The 21,677-nt window shown below is 41.0% G+C and overlaps 1 protein-coding gene across 1 annotated transcript in view; it reads right to left on the bottom strand.

Annotated features, from left to right (window-relative positions):
• PARP12 (poly(ADP-ribose) polymerase family member 12) overlaps nucleotides 1-21,677 on the bottom strand; it is a 44,934-nt gene that overhangs the window by 4,568 nt on the left and 18,689 nt on the right. Inside the window, exons 6-9 of the mRNA XM_022579779.3 lie at nucleotides 13,990-14,176; nucleotides 9,930-10,071; nucleotides 6,953-7,049; nucleotides 683-755 (exon numbers count right to left, since the gene is read on the bottom strand). Of these exons, the coding sequence (XP_022435487.1) occupies nucleotides 683-755; nucleotides 6,953-7,049; nucleotides 9,930-10,071; nucleotides 13,990-14,176 (499 nt within the window). The remainder of the gene's footprint in view (nucleotides 1-682; nucleotides 756-6,952; nucleotides 7,050-9,929; nucleotides 10,072-13,989; nucleotides 14,177-21,677) is intronic.

Here is a 21,677-nt window from a genome sequence, read left to right as displayed (position 1 = left end):
TCATTAGGTGTGGACCCGGTGACACCTTCCTTGATCCCTGAAATACAGTCGCCTGGTCCCCTGATGGCCGAGCACTGTCTGAAAGTTGCCCAGCCCTCCACACGTCCTGCCAGGGCTGCTGGTGTCTGGGTGTGTTTGTGCGACTCCCAGGCGCATGCTGGAAAAACCAGTCTGCACAGTGCCTGCCAGGTCACAGGCCAGTCAGGGTGCTCCATGTACATGGGGCGTCATCGGACACCGGCCTGAGCTCTCTACTCAACTCAGCGTGGCGCCCACTGCAACTCGCTGAATAGACTGTTCCTTCTCTCATCTTCTAGTAAGTTCCTAGCACCTCCCAACAGCAACTCCCCTTCTAGATGGTCCTCATCACACCAAACCTTCTGCTGGCTTCTTTCCCTTTTCTTGCTTAGTAAAACTTTTATTAGCTAAGCAGCTCTTAAGCTCCTTATTTATGCCCTTCCTAGAAAATTTCCAGTTCGTCATCCTCCCTCCACCATACATCCTCTCCCCTCAAGCCATGGCCACCTCCTGGGTAGTCATCTAGCCGTAAAATCCCCAAGATCTGAAAGAAACCAAACCTCGCACGCACCTCTCAGCGGCGGAGGACACAGCGTCGTCCACTCACACTCACCTGTGTCTAAGGACACCTCCTCCCCAGCCTGGGGCAGTGCCAGTCTCATACCTTAAAGCCGGTGTCCGACAGGGCCAAGTGGTCCCAATGCTCAGGGATGCTCTTTAGGCTTTGGGAATTGACGCTGTTACAAAATGTAAAGAGAAACACTTAGTTTGTTCTTAGGCATAAGTAGGTTTCCCAGAGGTGCCTCCAGCAGCCGAGGCCATCAGTCTTGAGCGTCAGCATATGGTTCTGTAAAAGCAGGGAGGAGGCGAGGAAGCACATAACCACACTCTCCACCACGTAACAGCACTTCCATCTTTGCCGATGTGGTCAAAACCAAAACCAAACCCAAAACCAATCAGGCACGAGGGATCCATTTCTCACCTGCATCCCAACTCCAACACATAAGGGACTGAGCATATGACTAAAGCAGCACACCCAAACCCTCATCCATGATTCTGAAATTCAAAGATCCCTGAAACTTTCATTAAAAACAGCCTCAATGGGACTTCCCTGGTGACACAGTGGTTAAGAATCTGCCTGCCAATACAGGGGACACGGGTTCGAGCCCTGGTCCGGAAAGATCGCACATGCCGCGGAGCAACTAAGCCCGTGCGCCACAACTACTGAGCCTGCGTTCTAGAGCCCGCGAGCCACAACTACTGAAGCCCGCGCACCACAACTACTGAGCCCGCACGCCACAACTACTGAAGCCTGTGTGCCTAGAGCCCGTGCTCCACGACAAGAGAAGCCAGAACAATGAGAAGCCTGTGCACCTCAACAAAGAGTAGTCCTGCTTGCCGCAACTAGAGAAAGCCCGCGCACAGCGAAGACCCAATGCAGCCAAAAATAAATAAAATTAAAAATAAATTAAAAATGCTGTGAATTCAGAACACAATAAAAAAAATTTAAAAACCCAACAGTCTCAATGAAACTAACACAACCTTGTAAATTAACTATACTCCAATAAAAAACAAATTAATTAAAAAAAAACAGCCTCAATGATGTATAATTGGCAAATAAAACAGTTTTTAAAACATAAAATTGATGTCAAAATTCATTTGGCAGTAGAAATTTGACTTGAACTGCTAAGAGGCTACTTGTGGTCTATATATATTTCCTTCTTAAAGTGACTATGCATTTTTTACTGCAAAAAATATTAGCATATTTAATTGCATATGTCACATAATACAAAGCAGCACATGCTCTTTCTAAAAATGAAATTAAAACCCATTTCTAAAAAACAGATGGCCCAAAGGATTTAGAAATAAGGACTGTGAAACTCTAACTCCAAATCATTCCTATTCAGTTTCAGAATGCTGTTCTTCCTACAACAGATCTACCTTCTGTTTCTGCTGGCATGAGACGTGTACCTTCATCCTAAGCCTCAAAGAACTCCCACAAATAACTTTCCTAGGAAAATGGCACAGTTTAAAAATAACTAAAGAAAAGGTCCCACAAGCAAGAATCAACCAGAAACAGACCCATGAAGACTGAAGATGCTGAATTACCAGGGAGATTATAAAACAACTATTCTTTCTATGTTTAAAGAAATAAAAGACAAACTTTAAAACATATGCAAGGTGAAGTAAGTCAGAAAAAGAAAAACAAATACTGTATGTTAACACATATATATGGAATCTAAAAAAAAAAAAAAAAAGAATGGTACTGATGAATCTAGTGGCAGGGCAGGAATAAAGACGTAGACATAGAGAATGGACTTGAGGACGTGGGGGAGGAGGGGGAAGCTGGGGTGAAGTGAAAGTAGCATCAATATACGTACACTACCGAATGTAAAATATTAGCTAGTGGGGAGCAGCAGCACAGCACAGGGAGATCAGCTCGGTGCTCTGCGATGACCTAGAGACATGGGATAGGGAGGGTGGGAGGGAGCCTCAATAGGGAGGGGCTATGGGGACATGTGTATGCATTATGACTGACTCACTTCATTGTACAACAGAAACTAACACAGTATTGTGAAGCAATTATATTCCAATAAATATCTATTAAAATAAATCATATGCAAGGAACAGAAAACTGTTAAAAAGACCTGGAGGGTCTGAAAAGAAAAAAAAACAAACAGAACTTGTAGAAATGAAAATACAATCCCTGAAGAAGAAGTTCAATGGACAGGCTTACTAGCAGATAAGATGACCTAAAGAGAGGGTGAGCGAGCTGAAAGGTAGGGGCAGTGAAATTATTCAGAATGTGGCGCAGAGCAGGAAGGAGACAAAACAAGGCAGGGAAGAAGCCAAGACACGGAGAGCAGAGTGAAAAGGCCTGAACCTGGTCAGAGCCAAACTGAATCTCCAAAAAGAGAGTAGCTAGAACAGCATGGAGGCAATTTTCAAATAGAACTAATGAGACAAACCAACCTACAGACTTAAGAAGCAGAAAGGATCTCAAACAGGACAAATAAAAACACATACCCAGACACACCATAGTGAGAGTGCATAATACAAAGACAAACAGAAAATCTTAAAAGCAGCCAGAAGGGGAAAAAAAGTGATTCTGGAAGAAAGCATCAGTTAGACTAACAGCTGATTTCTCAAAAGCAGCAATGGAAACCAAAGCACAGCAGAGTGATATCTTCAATGTTTCAAGAGAAAATAACTACAAGTAAAATGTCTACACCCAGTGAAAATATCCCTAAGATTGAGGACAAAATAAAGATGTATTCAAGCAAAGAAAAGCAGATTTTTTTTCCCAACAGATCTTCATCTAAGGAAATTTGAAAAGACAGAGAAAATGGTATAAGTGGGAGTAAATTTAATGAAACAGTCATAATGTAAAAAAGCAGTGTCTCATGAAGTTAAAAAATAGCAAGTCCAGAGGAAGGTAAATAGAATAAAGTATATGAAGGATCTTGTGTCAGCTGGTAGGACAGCAAAGATATTGACTGACTTATACCTACGTGAAAAACTCATGTTGTAATTTATAGAGTGGCCTGAAAAAAAAAAACAGTAATAGAGTGTATAACTTCCAAACTAGTAGAAAGGAATAAATTAAATGACAAAATATATCAAAAAGAAGGTAAGAAAAAAATAAGACAATCATATGAAAAAAACTTCATGGAGGATGAAAGGACAGTAATGAACTAATAAACCAGATACCTGATATATAAATGCCATTTCAATCCTTAAACTTCTGAATATGGAGATCATATTCTGTGACCCCATTAATTATGTAAATAGACGATTTGTTTCTAAAAGTGACCCACACAAGAGTCCCAGGTGGCCACAGAGGCCCAAGCAGACTTGCTTGCTGGAGTCATGACCACCAGCTACCGTCACACAAGTTAGAGGGAAGCACGACGCACTTCACTGCACCAATGTGTGTGACATAGCAGGGAGATCCTGAATCCCTCGTATCTTACTCTGAATTTAACCAAAATAACCACTCTTATTTCTGACATGTGGTGTCTGCCATGATCCCCTGACAACTAAGCAGAGTGACAACAAAAGAGATCCAGTCTCAGAAAGGAGACAGATAAGTTTTTCTAAACTGCATCTAGGGTAGGCTCTGGATAGGGAGAGACTAAAACATGACGTCCAGAAGTAGGATGACTCATAGTTAACCGAAACTAAATCCAGAAGCAATTCACAGGAGAGACTGAAACATTTAACTAACTAAATAATAAATATTTCTGCATGGTAAAATACTTCATAGACAAAGCCAAAAGGCAAACAACAAATGAAGAAAACACACTGCAATTTATATAACAAACTGAGGGCAGATCTCCCCATTAGATAGAAGACTCTTAATGTTTAAGAAAAATACCAAAATGTTGAGAGAAGAATGGACAAAAAGACAAACAGTCCACTGAAAAAGAAAGGCAAATGGCCCATACATGTAGAAAAAAATATTAAACCTCATTTATAAGAGAAAGTACATTAAATACACTGAAACACCCTTTCCCACCTATGAGAACAGCAAAAATCCAAGAGCTTGATGACTCCCTCTGTTGGCAAGGGGGAGGGAAGCAGGCACCTCACACATTCTGGGGTGAGTGCATTAACGGTTCCACCCCACAAAGAGGAACTTGCATTTACCTTCTAGGACTCTAACCTGAGGACCCACCTCCACAAATATGAAATAGCATATACACCAGACATCCTTTGTGGTATCATACTTGTAACAGCAAAAGACTGAAAAAGGGCAAAACATCCCTCGAAAGGGGACAGATTAAACTATGGTACATGCAAATGATGGAGAACTGTGAAGACAGAAACAGAATTTAGAAGACTTCAATGAACTGAAAGGGAGTAATTTTTTTTTTCAATATTTATATATACTGTGAAATGATCACAACAAATCTAGTAATGATCTATTTTTAAGTGAAAAACAAAAGGTACAGAATAGTATATATAGAATGTTACCTTTTATGCAAGAAAAAGAAAATAAGATACTTTTATGTATATGCATTTGCTCATTTTTGCAAAAATAAACACAGAAAGATAAACCAGAAACTGATGAAAATGTTTGCCCATCATAGGAACAGTGTGGAGATAACAGTGAGAATATTGACTGCTGAGTGTATCTTTTCATATAGTTTTGACTTTTAAATCATGTTTTACACATAGCCAAAAATAAATTTTAATAAGAAAGGGAGGAAGGAAGGCACACTTGGCTTCGAAGGAAACAGGGAGCGGAAACCCCAGGAGGCTACTTTGTTAGACTCACAGGTACTCTATTTGCTTGGATTGATAATACCTTTTCCCTCTAGCTTCTTTAAATGACCCTCCCATGCTCCACAAACACAACCACTGAAGTCCATCTGTGAAATCTTAAAAGAAGAAACAGAAACACTGTAAGTTCTCTGTGAAACAGAAACGAGCCAGATTTCTCCGGCTGATGGAAGGTGCAGTCCGCTAACAGCAGCGCTGGCTACAGCTCTGGCTACAGTCCCGGCTTGCTGTCAAACACCCAGACTAATGGGCACCATGGTACCTCTCACCATCCAGGCCACCCTCCCCCAGTAAGTGGCCGTGGGGATTGGAGAGAACTGACCCCTCCCCCAGCTCCAATCCTAGCACACTTGCCTCAAGCCTAAAACTACTGATTCAGAAGGGTCTGATCAGTTTGCAAAGTTCACAGATTTGCTCATCAGCTGCAGGAGGGCCCTGCCTGCTCCTAAATGCATAGAAGGCCAGGCACTACCCTTGTGGCTTCTGGCAGCCTGTGACACAAGGGATCCCACCCTGGGGATGAAGTTGGCCCATTAGTGCCTGCAGCACCTGTTTTTGGTATTCCATGATATCCAAGTACTAAAATAATGGGGTTTTATTGGTGTAATTTTTGGTGTATTTCAACATTTACAAAAATTCAGGTCTGTGACTCAATTATTCACTTGAAAAGACAAGCTGATGAGCTGGCTTCAAGTCTAGAGTGGCTAGCAGATCACAACAAGCAGCCCTATAGTTACATTATCACAAAGCCTCTACCCACAAGGATAATTCTTTCTCTGTTTCAAAGCCTTTCCAACTAGTGGAATATGCATGTCAGTAGTCAAACTGCTACAGGTGACTCTACACTGGAATTGCCATTCATACATGACACAACTGGAGGAAAAAGAGGAACTTAAAATCCTTTGTTAGAAACAAAAACCAGTTTGCTACCAGTGGAAAAAACCTGACTAACAAACATACACACAAGTGAAGAGAAAAACCCCAAGGGCTGTTTAAAAAGATTTCCTGCAAGTTATAAAACAAAAGATATCATCACTTGAAGATGGAAACAGAAAATATCAGGAGTTAGATTATTACTATTTCCTCACCATTCTCTAAGTTAGTCTAAACTAAGAAAGAACTTTTTGGCTTCTGGAAAGATCTGCACAAGAATACCTGATGTCTCAGTAACATCACTGGCAAACTTAAAGATAAAACATCTAATTAAGTGATTTTTCTGGTGTCTTTTTCCTTTATTTTATGTTGTGTTTGGCTTATCATTTAATGCTTTGTTAACTGCATCTGCATCATCACTAAAATGATTATACACCAAACATTTACTTTTTATAAATTTATGTTGTATTTTATAGCTTTATAATATATGCTACTATGTTTTCATTTGAATGTGGTAAATATACACTGATTTTTCTGTTTCATGAAGCCTCAACCTTCTTACAGATCACTCAAATGAACAGCAGCACTTTGGTATTAAGTGAAGGAAAATACTCAGAGGAGGGCCAGGTACAGGAAACAGAGACAGAGAGTGCCAGGGCATAAGTCTGCAAGCCAGCTAACCCTCTCAATGCTGCAGCTAGTCTGAGTAGGTTTTGTACCTGCAGCAGAGCACACAACAACTGATACACACACAAGTTCCCCAAATGCCACCTACCAGGTCTGCTTCAGCTTCACATCCTGGGGAGATACAAATTTGGGTCTCCGGCAAACGTTTCTAACTGTGCCATAGACCAGGTTTTTCTGAACGAAGGCTGGGAAAAACAAACAAACAAACACATATACACATATGGGATAGCAATGTTTTATAAACACAAATTAAATGGGTTGGAAAGCTAATCCAAATGTAAAGCTCACAATCAGTCTGTTAAAAAAATAAGGCAATTTTACACATTTCAAATATTCAAAAAGAAAACAGGTATCTGTAGGAGACTGGGTTTAATGACTAGATGAATGATTAGTAATTGACATATCAATTATACATGAGTGCTTTAAAACTGTTCCTTCCAATCTTATTTAAACTATTATTTTGCTCAGCAATTTTTCCCAGCTTGGATATAAAACAGCTTCAGCCCAGCCTGAGACCGATTTACCACATCTTGAGCCAGTGGAATTTAGAATTAATATAATAATTTTACTCTTATGAGTTTTTTTTCTTACTTTGACTAAACTTACCCTACAGAAATACTTCTCAACTTTTTAAAAACTGGACTATCTTTAATAAATGAAATCCTTGCCCCATGCCCAAGATTCTCAGATTCCTCCTGAGGGCAGCAGTGGGGGGACAGGGGAACTATCCTTCATGTTGAAAAATCACAATACCTCTAAGTTAGACTACATGTCCCGACCCACCAGGAGAACTCTGTCAAGTCTTATTTTCTGCAGTAGAGTACAAACAATTTTCTTTCACTTGAAAAACTAACTCACCCTACTGCATTTCAGCATACACCCAGTGATCACCTAGGCGACACTGTGTCCCTCATGCCACAGCCCACATGGTCATCACGATGGGCACTCCTGGGGGGTCCCCTCATTCTAATCGGGAGCCCATATAATCCAGAGATGGCTACCACAACCCCTTCGGTTACCCATCACTCAACCTCCCACCAATACTCTGCTAATTAGCTTAAACGGGCTTTTTATTGGTCTGTTGACTAACACTGCAATGAACCCCAAATGAGCTTTTACTGGTGAAATGAAAAGGTATTCAAGATAAGTGAACTGGATAAATATATGCGAGACCCATTCCCCACCGTCCCCTAGACAGGGTAAACATGAGGCCTTCTCCCTAATTTGCCCTTAAAGAGGATACACCAGGCGAAGTCCCTAAACAAGCCCTGATCTTGGGGATTCTACCCAACTGATACATCAGAATTCTGCCTCTGGAGTCTTGGCATTTGCCTTGAGCGACTGTTTCACGACAGGAGTCTAAAAGGCAGAGCCAAGTCTTCCCTGATCCTACAGAACGAGTCAGTTGTGCGTGTTTCTTAAACGTCCCTGCTTCCTCATAAATATTTAGTTAATAAATGTGAGGGGCAGGTTGCGGTCTGAGACTTGCTTTCACTCTACCTAGTAGTCAGGTTATGAAGGGAGAAGTTAACTCACCTCAAAGTACTTCTGTGGCTACTGTTATGTACCAAACAACAAACAAAAGAATTGTGCCCACCCAAGTGAGCTTGAGTGAGTCTGCAGCAAACATGCTTTTTCTTGCAGTCTGCAGTGAACTCAATGTGTGTGCTCTTCCCCACCCTCATCTTAACTGTTCTGTCCCCTGGGGCTGCTGCCTATGTTGAGAATGATAAAGGCTACATCTGACATCTCTGGTTGATCTGTTTTGATACAGTCCAGATACTTTAAAGAAATACTTCAAACTATGGTCAGCAGCAGTCAGATGGGTGCTAGGTGTATAGACTTGTTCTTCAGGCCTGTCCTGACTTATTATTTCATATATTTCTCACCATCCCCTTTAATGCACTTGTGTTTATCAGACTGTGGATTGCAAACCACCTCACATATGACTTGTGTTCCCCAGCTGACACTGCAGACTGTAAGCAGTTCTCGCTGTAGAGTAGAAGAAACTTTTAGGCTCTCTGTACAGGCACATTGAGAGGGCAGCAATTCTACTTTAAGTAAAACCACAAGTGCTACAAACCAAAAGCAAAATCAACTGGCTAAAAGCAAGCAGATAGAGTGGATTCAGGATAATTCACCAAAAACACTTTGCTGCCCTCCAAACAGAAGGTCCACAAAAATAAAGAATAAACTATGCTTCAAGGGAGGCCCACTTAATTTTCTTGAAAAATGAAAACTCAGAGGGATTCAGAGTTTTAAATGTGAATTTAAAGGCAAAACTGAGCTGAACAGGGATGGACTGATAAATCTCTGTGAAAATGGCTTGAGAGAAGCCACAAAAAACCTGAAACTTAAAAAAAAAAAAAAAAAAGTCACAAATAAGCCACTGGAAGGCCTGACCAAAGGGTGTTTGGTCTGTTTCTGTCTATCTGCCTGTCTGTCAAGGCAACCAGAACAAGCCAAGGCCCAGACTCAGGATACCATGAGCAGAGCATCTGAAAATCTGCTTCCCAACAATTTTTAGTTGAAGTGTGTGCCTACCACGTGTTTAGCCGGCCGGCCATCTGTGCTGAAGGTGTCTACAGAAAGCAGAGCTGCACAGCAGAACCACTATGACACGTGTCAGCGACCTGGACACAGGGACGCCCATGGCCTACAGGACAACCGCCACTGCCCACAGGCTGATGCTGCTTGTCCTCCACAAGGAGGGCTCCTGTCCCCTCCTATCACTCCCCAGGCAGCTCCCCACCCATCTCGCTGGCGGGCCTCTATGCCCCCTTCCAGTCTGGCAGCGCTTCAGGAGCAGGGACCACCCCATCCTTCTCTTTCCTGGCTCTCAATGTGTGTGCGGACTTTCTCCAGGGTTAAAATGGAAAAGGCAAAGCCAGCAGATGACCAGGCCCTGCTGGGTGGGTGCAGAGGGTCAGGAAGTATCTTTTCTCTTTTGGCCAGATCAAGCAGCTTGCGGGATCTCAGTTCCCCAACCAGGGATTGAACCCAGGCCACGGCAGTGAAAGCCCGGAATCCTAACCACTAGGCCACCAGGGAACTCCAGGAAGTACCTTTGAAGTCTAATTCGTATGTGTGCTTTCCTGCCTGGAACTTCAGAGCGGCAGCCTGGGGGTCAGACCCTGCGGCACAGTACGCCAGGTAGGCCTTCTCCACATCGCTGTTGCTGACGCTGGTCACGGGGTGCTCCACGCCCTGGGAAGGCAAAGCCAGACACGAGGTGAAGGCAAGAAGAAGACAGACGCTGGGGGCCGTCCGCACCACCCACAGATGTGCCCACGGTGCTTGTTTGTGTCCTGGGGGAGGCGGAGGAGAGGAGCCGGGCACGGTGCGGTTGCAGGAGTGGGAGGCACAGGAAAGGAGCCGACGCAACTGCCTCCTGGAAAGCTGCTCAGGAACAGAAGCCCATACACGAGGACCCCGCTAACCCGGACAATGCATGGGAGCGATGAGAGAGAGGGCATTCAATTACTCATGACGGATGATACAACCCTTCAAAGGAAGGTGAAACGTCAATGGTGAATTCTCAAACGCTGCTTCACTGAGGGCCTGAGCGACGTTACCTCCTCTGTCCCTTGTTCCCACCACCCTTTAATCAGAGTTCAGTTCTCCTTGCTGTTGTCTTTTTCTGGTCTCTTGGAGAGCTCTATTTTTTCAATTATCCATTTTGATCCCTCATCCTCTTTCCCATTACCTACATGATATCGAAGATTTTGGAATGGACTTGAGTTTGAATTCTGGCTCTCAAATCTGTTTCCTCTATAACCTCAGCACGTTATTGGAACCTCTCTGAACCTCAATGATCTCAACTCTATGACAGGAATAACAACAGAATTTAAATCATACTCATGTCATTATACAATAGGACCATCCCATCCTCAAAGACCTGGAAAACTGATTAAAATAAGGCACAGAGAGCCCTTAGCACAGTGCCTGGAACAAAAAGCAAAGGTGCCACAGAAATAGAGGCAGATACCTGGGCATACAAGTCTGAAGTCTGGAGAGGAATCTGGTCTAGAGACAGAGATGCAGACATCACTCAAGGTGGCCACCAATGTCAGAAGAGCGGGGGTTCAGGCTAGACCCCGGGAAACGCCAACATTCACAAAGGAAAGTAGAAAAAAGAAGCCCATGAAGGAGACAGAGGAGGAGCAAAAAAGGAGAGTGAGGCTCAAATGTGACATATGAAACATTTTTTCAATAAAATAAATAAGAACTTTAAAAATTTTAAATAAACAAATCAAACAAAACAAAAGCAAGCACACAGATACAGAGGACAGACTGGTGTTACCAAAGGGGAAACAAAGGGGAGGTGAGGAGAGGGTGAAATGGGTAAAGGAGGCCAACCGGTGACAGATGGAAAATAAATCTTTGGTGGTGAGCACGCTGCAGTGTATGTAGAAGTCAAGATACATCGCTGCACACATGAAACTCATGTAATATTAGAAAACAATAAGTAACTGAATAATTAATTTAATCTAATTAAAGAAAGAAAGGAAAGGAAGGAGGGAGTGGGCAACAAGCTGGGTGGAGACTGGCAATGCCACAGGATTTGGCACCTGGGCCCTTTGCCAGCGGCTATGGCTGGTGATGGCTGTGCTGAACCGGGTCCCACCTCCTGCAGGCGTTCCATGAATGGTGACCAGATGAACAGAAGTCAGATTCTGGCAAGAGGAGGAATAAATGGAAGTCTTCCCTTTCAAGCAGAGATAGATGGGTTGTTTGGGTACAAAAGGGTGAGGGCAACTGTAGAGCTTTTAGGTCAAACCAAAGGAGATCACAGGAGAGGGGAAAAGGCAAAAGGTAAATCGACACAAGAAGACTGTTGAGAATAATCCAGCCCGGATACAGGTTGGGGTAATGCGTCGTGGAGCCCACCACCTCAGGGACGGCAGGTTCAACGTGGGAAAACTCAGTGGGCCAAAAAAGAGTAACACATTTATACACAAGATTAGGTTATGGATTAAACTGTAAGCCCCCAAAAGACATGTTGAAGTCTTAACCCCCAGTACCTCGGAACGTGGCCTTATTTGGAAATAGGGTCATTGTAGATGTAATTAGTTAAGATGAGATCATACTGGAGTAGGTGGGCCCTTAACCAACATGACCAATGTCCTTGTAAGAGGATGGCCACATGAAGAATGCTACTGATGAGCAGGTAGAGATTAGAGTGATGCAAATACAACTGAGGAACGCCAAAGATCACCAGCAAACCACCAGAACTGAGGAAAAGACAAGCAAGAATTCCCTACAGGTTTCAGAGAAAACATGGCCCTGCTGCCACCTGGATTTCAGTTTCCAGCCTCCAGAGCTGTGAGACAACAAACCCCTGCTGTTCTAAGCCACCTAGTTTGTGGTACTTTGCTATGATGACCTAGGAAATTAATACAGGGTGGAGGCAACCTGGACCTGAAATTTGGGCGTATATCCTGAGCTCAGGCAGAAAAGAACCCAGCTTTTCCGATAATCAAGAGAAAACTGTCTTGAACTGGCAATTAGCAGAAAACTAAGAAAGAAATCCAATTATAGGGTGACATCAGAAGTGTGTGGAAAAGGAAGAGCTAGAATGGACAGGTCACCCTATGAGGGGCCCAGCCATTGGTACAAAATGAGACCATACAGCCGAAAGTCACCGAGTCCGCACGTGCACATCTGAATGCACCAGCGTGTGGTATGTTGGTAAAACCCACAGAAAGGTTATTCCCAGAGATTCTTGCTATTCTAAATACTCAATGTTCTAAACTATGCACTCCGGCTATACTGCAATAAAGGAGCAGCAGCCTAGAAAAGAAAAAGGGAAAACCCTGAGTTCGGTCGTTTGGAGGAGAAAGACCCCTGTCCCCAAAGTTGTGACAACGCAGTTTCTGAAGTCACCCAGGGTCCCGTATCATCCCACTCAGCTCCCAGAAGGGGGACGAATCACCAAACAAAACGTGAGCGGCTGTCACATTTGCCAGTTGCTTCTTGCCTGCTGTGTGTTCCTCCATGACGCCTCCGGGTGAGCTCCACTCATCGTCATCTCTCCCGCTCAATGCCAGGCTTGGCCTCTGCACCCCACTCCTGACCAAACCCAGAGCAATGCTGGAGAGCCTCCCTGGACAAATCCAGGGAAGACAGAAGGAACCCCCAGGACGCTCAGAGAGGGAGACGGGTTGGGAAGAGGACGGACAGAGCAGTGAAGCGGGAAGGCCGGCACTGGAAGAAGTGGAGGGGAAGAATGAGGGCACAAGCCATCTCCTGAGAGTGACCGTGTCCAACTGGCCAGCGGGCACAGGCAGCAACACCTCTGTCCTTCAACTGGCCAGTCTAACTCCTGAGGATCTGCCAGGTGCAGGCACCACCCTCAGCAGGGGGGCACACCAGTGGCAAAAGCTCCCATGAAGCTCACATTACCGAGTCCCAGAGAAAAAGATATCCCAAGTGCAGTAGAAACTAAAGCCTTACTACTATAGCATCTTACAACCCGGAAGAATACAAATGTCTATTAGACCACATATCCTAATTTTCATTCGGGAGAAGGTGTCACTATAGAAATGGTGACCTCCCTATACTTATACCTCTACAGGTAACCAGGGGGCTCCCTTTAATCTGATTCATCCACAAACATCTTTGAATAATTGACAGCAGCAATTATTTGACACAGATACCAAATCAACAGCTGAAATCAGTCAATTTTCGTATACTTGCCCACCTTCTGTAAAGTTGCTGCTACAGATAAGGCAGAAAGCTAGCTTTGAAAAGCCTTCAACTTTATTCCACAGCTACACAAACACTCCAGCACACATAGGCACTTGCTCTGGAGTTACCTGCTCAACAGTAAGAGAGGCATCTTTCTACCCCATTTAACGAAATGTGATCTCACTACAACTAAAGTCATTCAGTCCTGATGAACGAACAGATAGCTAATTGTTCAAAGATGGAACCTCATACAAATGAACTCTAAATTATCCCATTTTGCCATAATTCCTGCAAAGCAAGTGCGTCATAAGGGGACCTGGGGATCTTTGGCTCTGTCAAGGGCTCCCCAGAGCAATCCTTGTGCCCATGTTTGGAAAGGCTCCCCCATCATGGACCCTCAGGAAGGAACACTCACCCTCTTTCCGTGACACTTACTTGTCTTCCATACTCCTGCCAAAAGCCAAATTCATCGTTCCAGTACCAAACCCACTCAGTGGTGAGGACAAAGTGTGGAGGTTTGGTGAGCGAGGAGGCCGTGGAGAGGCGGCGAGCCAAGGTGGTACCAAACGTCATGGAGTTAAAGTTCAGAAAACCAGTGAGAAAGCTACTGGTGCACATGATCCTACAAAAGAACATGAGAAGTAAATTGAAAACCCACCCGCCACATGGACTCAGATACTCAGCTCCTCCATGGTCTTCTAGATACTCTGCTGGAAGATGTGAACATACATGTGACCTGAACATTTACAAAAATGTGTTGGGGTGGGATGCGGGACCTGCTTTTTAAGATCCATTTTGCTGTGTGAAAATAATAAAATCACAGTAATATGGAAAACCTGTTATCATGACATTCCTTTCACTACACAGAAAACGCTGGTTAAAATATTCTTTTTTAAAATGCATTGCTGAGATGGCAAGAAACAGAAATCCTCAGAAGCCAAAAATAGTTTAACATACACTGAATGCATGTGGGGTGGGTCAGCCCCTGTACGAAGTGCTTTGTACATATTAAGGGATTAAGTCTTCATAACACTGAAGTTGTAACTCATCCCCACTTCACAGATATGAAAACAGAAGCCCAGGAAGGTTCAGAAACCTGTCCAAGGTCAAACAGCTAATAGATGGCAGAGCTGGGGTTTAAGTCAAGCAGTTTGGCAGAACAGCCTGTACTCTGAGCCACCAGGATCTATTCCCTTTCCAAATGCTGAAGCGCCCCAAGAGCAAAGGGAAGGTCTGGAACCAGATAGGTGAATGAGGACTAAAGCCAGTGGCTGTCCAAGGGCAGTGTCAGTGAGTAACGACAAAAAGCCCTATTTTTAGCAGCAATGAGGAAACAGAAAACAAATGTAGGATCTGAATATGGTCAGGGGTCAAATCTCCGAAGAGACACTTCTGCATAAAACCATGATCCTAAAAGACTACATATATCCTTAGTGAAGGGAGGCCAGGAAAGGAATCTGCTTTGCAAAGAAAGTCAGCAAGGAAATTTGCCTGTGTCAGTGTTAGCTTTGGATGGAAAGGAAAAAAACTTCCATTGAGAACTCATAAACCACTCAGGCCTCACAAAAGTTAATTCACACTTCCTGCATGAGAATTAACTTGAAAGACTCACCGTGGCAGTTCCCAGAGAAGCAAACACAAATCCCCTCTGGAAGGAATTCACCTTCAACTCAGGCCTCAAAAGAATTTCCACAGGTAAAGTTTCAGCAAACATGGGCTTACAATCAAATAAATCAGGAACAAGACACCATGAGCAAAACCCAGCAAAAACAATCAGTCCACCAAAGACAACAAACATTAGAGTTCTTGGATATAAATACGCAATATGTATGAAATGTTTTTGAAAGTTAAATTGAGTATCACAAGTATGAGTAAGGATAAAGAAACTATAAGAAACTGGACAGCCACATGTAAAAGTATGAAATTAGAACACTCCCTAACACCGTACACAAAAATAAACTCAAAATGTATTAAAGACCTAAATGTAAGGCCAGACACTATAAAACTCTTAGAGGAAAACATAGGCAGAACACTCTATGACATAAATCACAGCAAGATCCTTTTTGACCCACCTCCTAGAGAAATGGAAATAAAAACAAAAATAAACAAATGGGATCTAATGGAACTTAAAAGCTTTTGCACAGCAAAGGAAAACATAAACAAGATGAAAAGACAACCCTCAGAATGGGAGAAAATATCTGCAAACGAATCAACAGACAAAGGATCAATCTCCAAAATAAATAAATAGCTCATGCAGCTCAATATCAAAAAAACAAAGAACCCAATCCAAAAATGGGCAGAAGACTTAGACATTTCTCAACATCACTAATCATTAGAGAAATGCAAATCAAAACTACAATGAGGTATCACCTCACACCAGTCAGAATGGTCATCATCAAAAAATCTACAAACAATAAATGCTGGAGAGGGTGTAGAGAAAAGGGAACCCTTCTTGAACTGTTGGTGGGAATGTAAATTGATACAGCCACTATGGAGAACAGTATGGAAGTTCCTTAAAAAACTAAAAATAGAACTACTATATGACCCAGCAATCCCACTACTGGGCATATACCCTGAGAAAACCATAATTCAGAGTCATGTACCACAATGTTCACTGCAGCTCTATTTACGATAGCCAGGACATGGAAGCAACCTAAGTGTCCATCGACAGATGAATGGATAAAGAAGATGTGGCACATATATACAATGGAATATTACTCAGACATAAAAAGAAACGAAATTGAGTTACTTGTAGTGAGGTGGATGGACCTAGAGTCTTTCATACAGAGTGAAGTAAGTCAGAAAGAGAAAAACAAATACCATAGGCTAACACATATATATGGAATCTAAAAAAAAAAATTTTTTTTTAATGGTTCTGAAGAACCTAGGGGCAGGACAGGAATAAAGACGCAGACGTAGAGAATGGACTTGAGGACATGGGGAGGGGGAAGGGTAAGCTGGGACGAATTAAGAGAGTGGCATGGACTTATATATACTACCAAATGTAAAATAAATAGATAGTGGGAAGCAGCCGCATAGCACAGGGAGATCAGCTCGGTGCTGTGTGACCACCTAAAGGGCTGGGATAGGGAGGGTGGGAGGGAGACGCAAGAGGGAGGGGATATGGGGAGATATGTATATGTATAACTGATCCACTTTGTTATAAAGCAGAAACTAACACACCATTGTAAAGCAATTATCCAATAAAGATGTTATTAAAATAAATAAAATAAAATAAAATAAACTATAAGAATGAACCAGGTAGGGCTTCCCTGGTGGCACAGTGGTTGGGAATCTGTCTGCCAATGCAAGGGACACAGGTTTGAGCCCTGGCCCCGGGAGATCCCACATGCCACGGGGCAACTAAGCCCATGTGCCACAACTACTGAACCTGGGCTCAAGAGCCCACAAGCCACAACTACTGAGCCACGTGCCACAACTACTGAAGCCCGTGCACCCAGAGCCCATGCTCCGCAACAAGAGAAGCCACGACAATGAGAAGCCTGTGCACCGCAACAAAGAGTAGCCCCCGCTCGCCACAACTAGAGAAAGCCTACACACAGCAAGGACGACCCAACACAGCCAAAAATAAAAACAAACAAATAAATAAATAAATTTATATAAAAAAAGAATTAACCAGATAACTTTGAAGGAAAAAACAGAACCTTTAGAATTAATATAATAATTAAAAATTTTAAACCACAATAGATAGGACACAGTGCAACTCAGACAAGGCTGAACTAGTGAACTGGGAGAACAAGTGAAGCAATTCCCCTGCATACAGCAGAGAGAATGAGAGAAGTTAAAAGACATAAAAGATAAAGTAAGAAGATCTTAACATATGTGTAACCAGAAGTTCAGAGAAGCAATACTTGAAGAGATCATGCCTGAGGAGCTTCCAGAATTGATTAAACATAAAGCCTCCCACTCAGAAAGCACAACAAATTATAAGTAGATTAAATAAATATAAATCCACACATAGACAGATCTTAGTGAAACTGTAGCACCAAAGAATGACGAGATATTTAAAGTAGTCAGAGAGAAAAAAGAGATTACCTATCATGATGGGTTGAACTGTGTCCTTACAAAGATATATTCGAGTCCTAACTCTTGGTACCTGTAAATTTGGAAATATGGTCTTCACAGATGCAATCAAGTTATGATGAGATCATACTCAATTAGCTTGAGCCCTAATTCAATGACTGGTGTCCTTATAAGAAGAAGGAAATTTGGACACAGAGACACATGGGAGAAAGCCATGAGACAACAAAGGTAAAGATTACAGCAATGCAGCTATAAACCTGGGAATGCCAAGGAACACCAAGGACTGCTAACAACCACCAGGAGCTAGGAAGAAGCAAGGAAGGATCTTCCCCTGGAGTCTTCAGACAGAGCATGGGCCTGCTGACACCCTGACTTTGGACTTCCAGCCTCCAGAACTATGACAATAAATTCTTGTTGTCTTAAGTCACCAAGTTTGTGGCAATCTGTTATGGTAGCCCCCCAAAACTAACACATTTATACTGACAGCTAACTTCTAAATAGAAGCAATGGAAGCAGAAAACAATGGAATAATCTTTGAAGAACTGAGAGAAAATACCCAATAAAACTATCTTTCAAGAATGAAGATGAAATAAAAACACTTTCAGACAAACAAAAAATACATCTGCCCCTAGACTCTCACTAAACTAACTTCTAGAAGATGAACTCAAAGGAAAATGATCCTCACGGAAACATATGAACAAAGGAATTGTGCGCAAAAACAAAATGGTAAACCTAAACGTCCATCCACAGATGAGTGGATAAAAAAGATGTGGTACATATATACAATGGAATATCACTCAGCCATAAAAAAGAACAAAATAATGTCATTTGCAGCAATGTGGATGCAACTAGAATTATCATACTAAGTAAAGTCGGAAAGAGAAAGACATATACCATATAATATCACTTATATGTGGAATCTAAAACATGGACATAGAGACAGACTGCTGGTTGCCAAGGGGGAGGGGGGAGGGGGATGGAGGAGGGATGGAGTGGGAGGTGGGGTTTGGCAGATGTAAGCTTTTATAAATAGAATGGATAAACAACAAAGTCCTACTGTATAGCACAGAAAACTATATTCAATATCCTAAGATAAACCATAATGGAAAAGAATATCTAAAAACATGTATATACATGTATAACTGAATCACTATGCTGTACAGCAGACATTAGCACAACACTATAAATCAACTATACTTCGGGGAGTTCCCTGGTGGCCTAGTGGTTAGGATTCCGGGCTTTCACTGCTGTGGCCCATGTTTAATCCCTGGTCAGGGAACTGAGATCCCACAAGCTGTGTGGCGAGGCCAAAAAAAGAAAAAAAAAAAACCTATACTTCAATATGAAATAAATATTGATTAAAAGAAAACATTAAAAAAACCAAAATGGTAAACATTTAAATTTAAACAAATATTGACTGTATAAAACAAGGCTAATTTCTAACTTCTGGGATTAAGAAAATAATAGAAGCAATATTTACACAGCACATCTTACATGCCTGGCATTGTTCTGAGTGTTTTACACACATTAATTCTTTTAATTCTCAAAATAACACTTTGATATAGGAACTATTATTTTTATCTACTTGACATATGCAGAAACTGAGGCACAGGACGGCTAAGTACTTTTCCCAAATTCACACAAGTAGTATATAAGTTTGAATGGAACTAGTCAGAATTCAAGTGTTCAAGATTCTTTTACTGTTCAGGAGAATGATAAAAGGTATAGATTAGCTTAAGTTGTTAAACTAAGGTATATTAAGTTACAGGGTCTGTTTTCCAGGGTAATCACTAAAAGAACAGAAATTCACTATGTAACTTCCAAATTAGTAGATGAGGGGGAAAACAAAAAATCAAATGTGGAAACATCTAAGAGAAGATCAAAAAGGGAAAAGAAAAATAGAAAAAGCAGGTCAAATAGCAAAAACCAAAACAGACAGTAGAATAAATAAATTCAAATGTATAGGTAATCACAACAAATGGATAAACCACAATATTTAACTTTTGATTAAAAGAGAAAGATTGTCAAACTGAAAAAATAACCAGTTCTACAGTGTTTACAGGAAATATAACTAAAATGTAAACAAAAGAGCTTGAAAGTAAAATAGTGAACAGTAGCTAAAAAAAAAAGCTGGCTTAGTTATATATATTAATATCAAATGAAACAGACTTAAGGCATAAAAGCATTACTAGAAATAAAAAGCATCCACTTTCTATTACTAACAGGCTCAATTTAACAGGAAGATAAAAGTTTTAAACTTCTATATACTTCATAATAGTTTTTAAATATATAAAATAAAAATTGATGGAATTACAAGGAGAACCGACAAATTCATAGTGAATGTTAACATACCTTTGAGTAACTGACACAAGAAGCAAAGAAATCAATAAGGATAAAGAAGATTAGAGCCACACAATTAACACGCTTCATCTAACACCACATCCAAAAGACTCTGCATACACAGAATTTTACCAAAACTAACCATGTACTACACCCATAAAGCAAGCCTCAACAAAATTCGAAGAATCTATTATATAGCCTGACCACAATGCAATCCATTTGAATTTAAATTTAAAAACTAATTTTAAAATACACTTAGAAATAAATCATGGGTCATCTAATCTATGAGATCAAAAAAGGAGAAAAGTTTGTTCCTCTAAAAAAGAAAAGTATTAGTAAAATTAATAAATCTCTGCAAGATTGATCAAGAAAAAAGACAGGGAGAGAAAAAAGATTAGAACTGTAAAAGGGGACAAAATTAAAGATGGCATATACACTAAAAGGGATATTACAAGTAACTTTATGACAGTAGGTTTGAAAATAAATAAAATGAACAAACTCCTAGAAAAAATATCAACTTACCAAGTTGACTCAAGGAAAAACAGAAAACCTGACTGGTCCTAAAACAATTATAAGAAATTGGGTCAGTAGTTTAAAATCTTCTCAGGAATTAAACATCAGGCCCAGAAATTTTTAGAAACATGATCATTCAGGAAAAAAATAATTCTAATTTCACAGGATTTTTTCAGGAAAGGAAAAGAATCCATCCCAATCTCATTTTTATGAGGCTAGGAATTTCATAATATAAAAACCAGGCATCATTTATACTGTACACCTGTAACATATAATATTGTACATCAACTATACTTCAATTAAAAAAAACAGGCAAAGACAATATGAAACAATTATAGACCAATCTTATTCAAACGTAAGTACAAAATTCTTAGACCAAATACTGGCAATACAAAGTTCACCATCATGTGCATATGTGCATGTGTACACAGGCTACGTATGACTTCAGTCTGGGAATGCAATGGACTTAACATTAGAAAATTAATGCAAATCACTGCGTTAACAAGTAAAGGAGAACAAAACATTGGCTCTTAAATAACATAGAAATAGCACTCAATAAACTTCAATTTCCATACACAATTAAAAAAAAAAACTCCTGGCATACTAGGAATAAAACTAGAATTGATTAGCAATGCCAAAGGATCCAAACATTCACACATGCTTAAGGAAAAACATTTTTAAATTACTCCTTTTACAATTAGGAAAAAAAGAAGAAAAGAAAAATCTTCCAGCTATCACCACGTCTATTCAGCACGGTACAGGAGATCTTAGCCACTATAATAAGACAATAAAAAGAAATAAAATGTGTAAGAATTGAAAAGGAAAAACAAACTGCTATTCACAGATATTAATTTCTATACAGATATTGAGAACATATAGATAACTATACAGATAATTCAAATAAATTATCAGTAGATTCTGAGTTAAGGTATTTTAGTGAAGTTGCAGGATATAAGAGAAAAGTCAACTGCATTTCTACACATCAGCAGGGAGAAAATACAGCAACAAAAAAAATGTAACTAGGGATGTAATGTACAACATGATTAACTATAGTTAATGATGCTGTATGGTAATTTGAACGTTGCTAAGAAAATAAATATTAAAAATTCTCACAAGAAAAAAAATGGGTAGAGGTAACTATATGAGGTGCTGGATGTTAACTAAACCTACTGCAGTAATCACTTGGCAATATATACTTGTGTCAAGTCATCGTGCTCTACACCTTA

The sequence above is a fragment of the Delphinapterus leucas genome, chromosome 9, assembly GCF_059928025.1.
Source record: "Delphinapterus leucas isolate spDelLeu-1000000601 "Yukka" chromosome 9, BTC_Dleu_Yukka2, whole genome shotgun sequence".
Classification (NCBI taxonomy): domain Eukaryota; kingdom Metazoa; phylum Chordata; class Mammalia; order Artiodactyla; family Monodontidae; genus Delphinapterus; species Delphinapterus leucas.
Note: the sequence above shows the minus strand (reverse complement) of the source record. Positions and strands in the feature narration are given on the sequence as shown.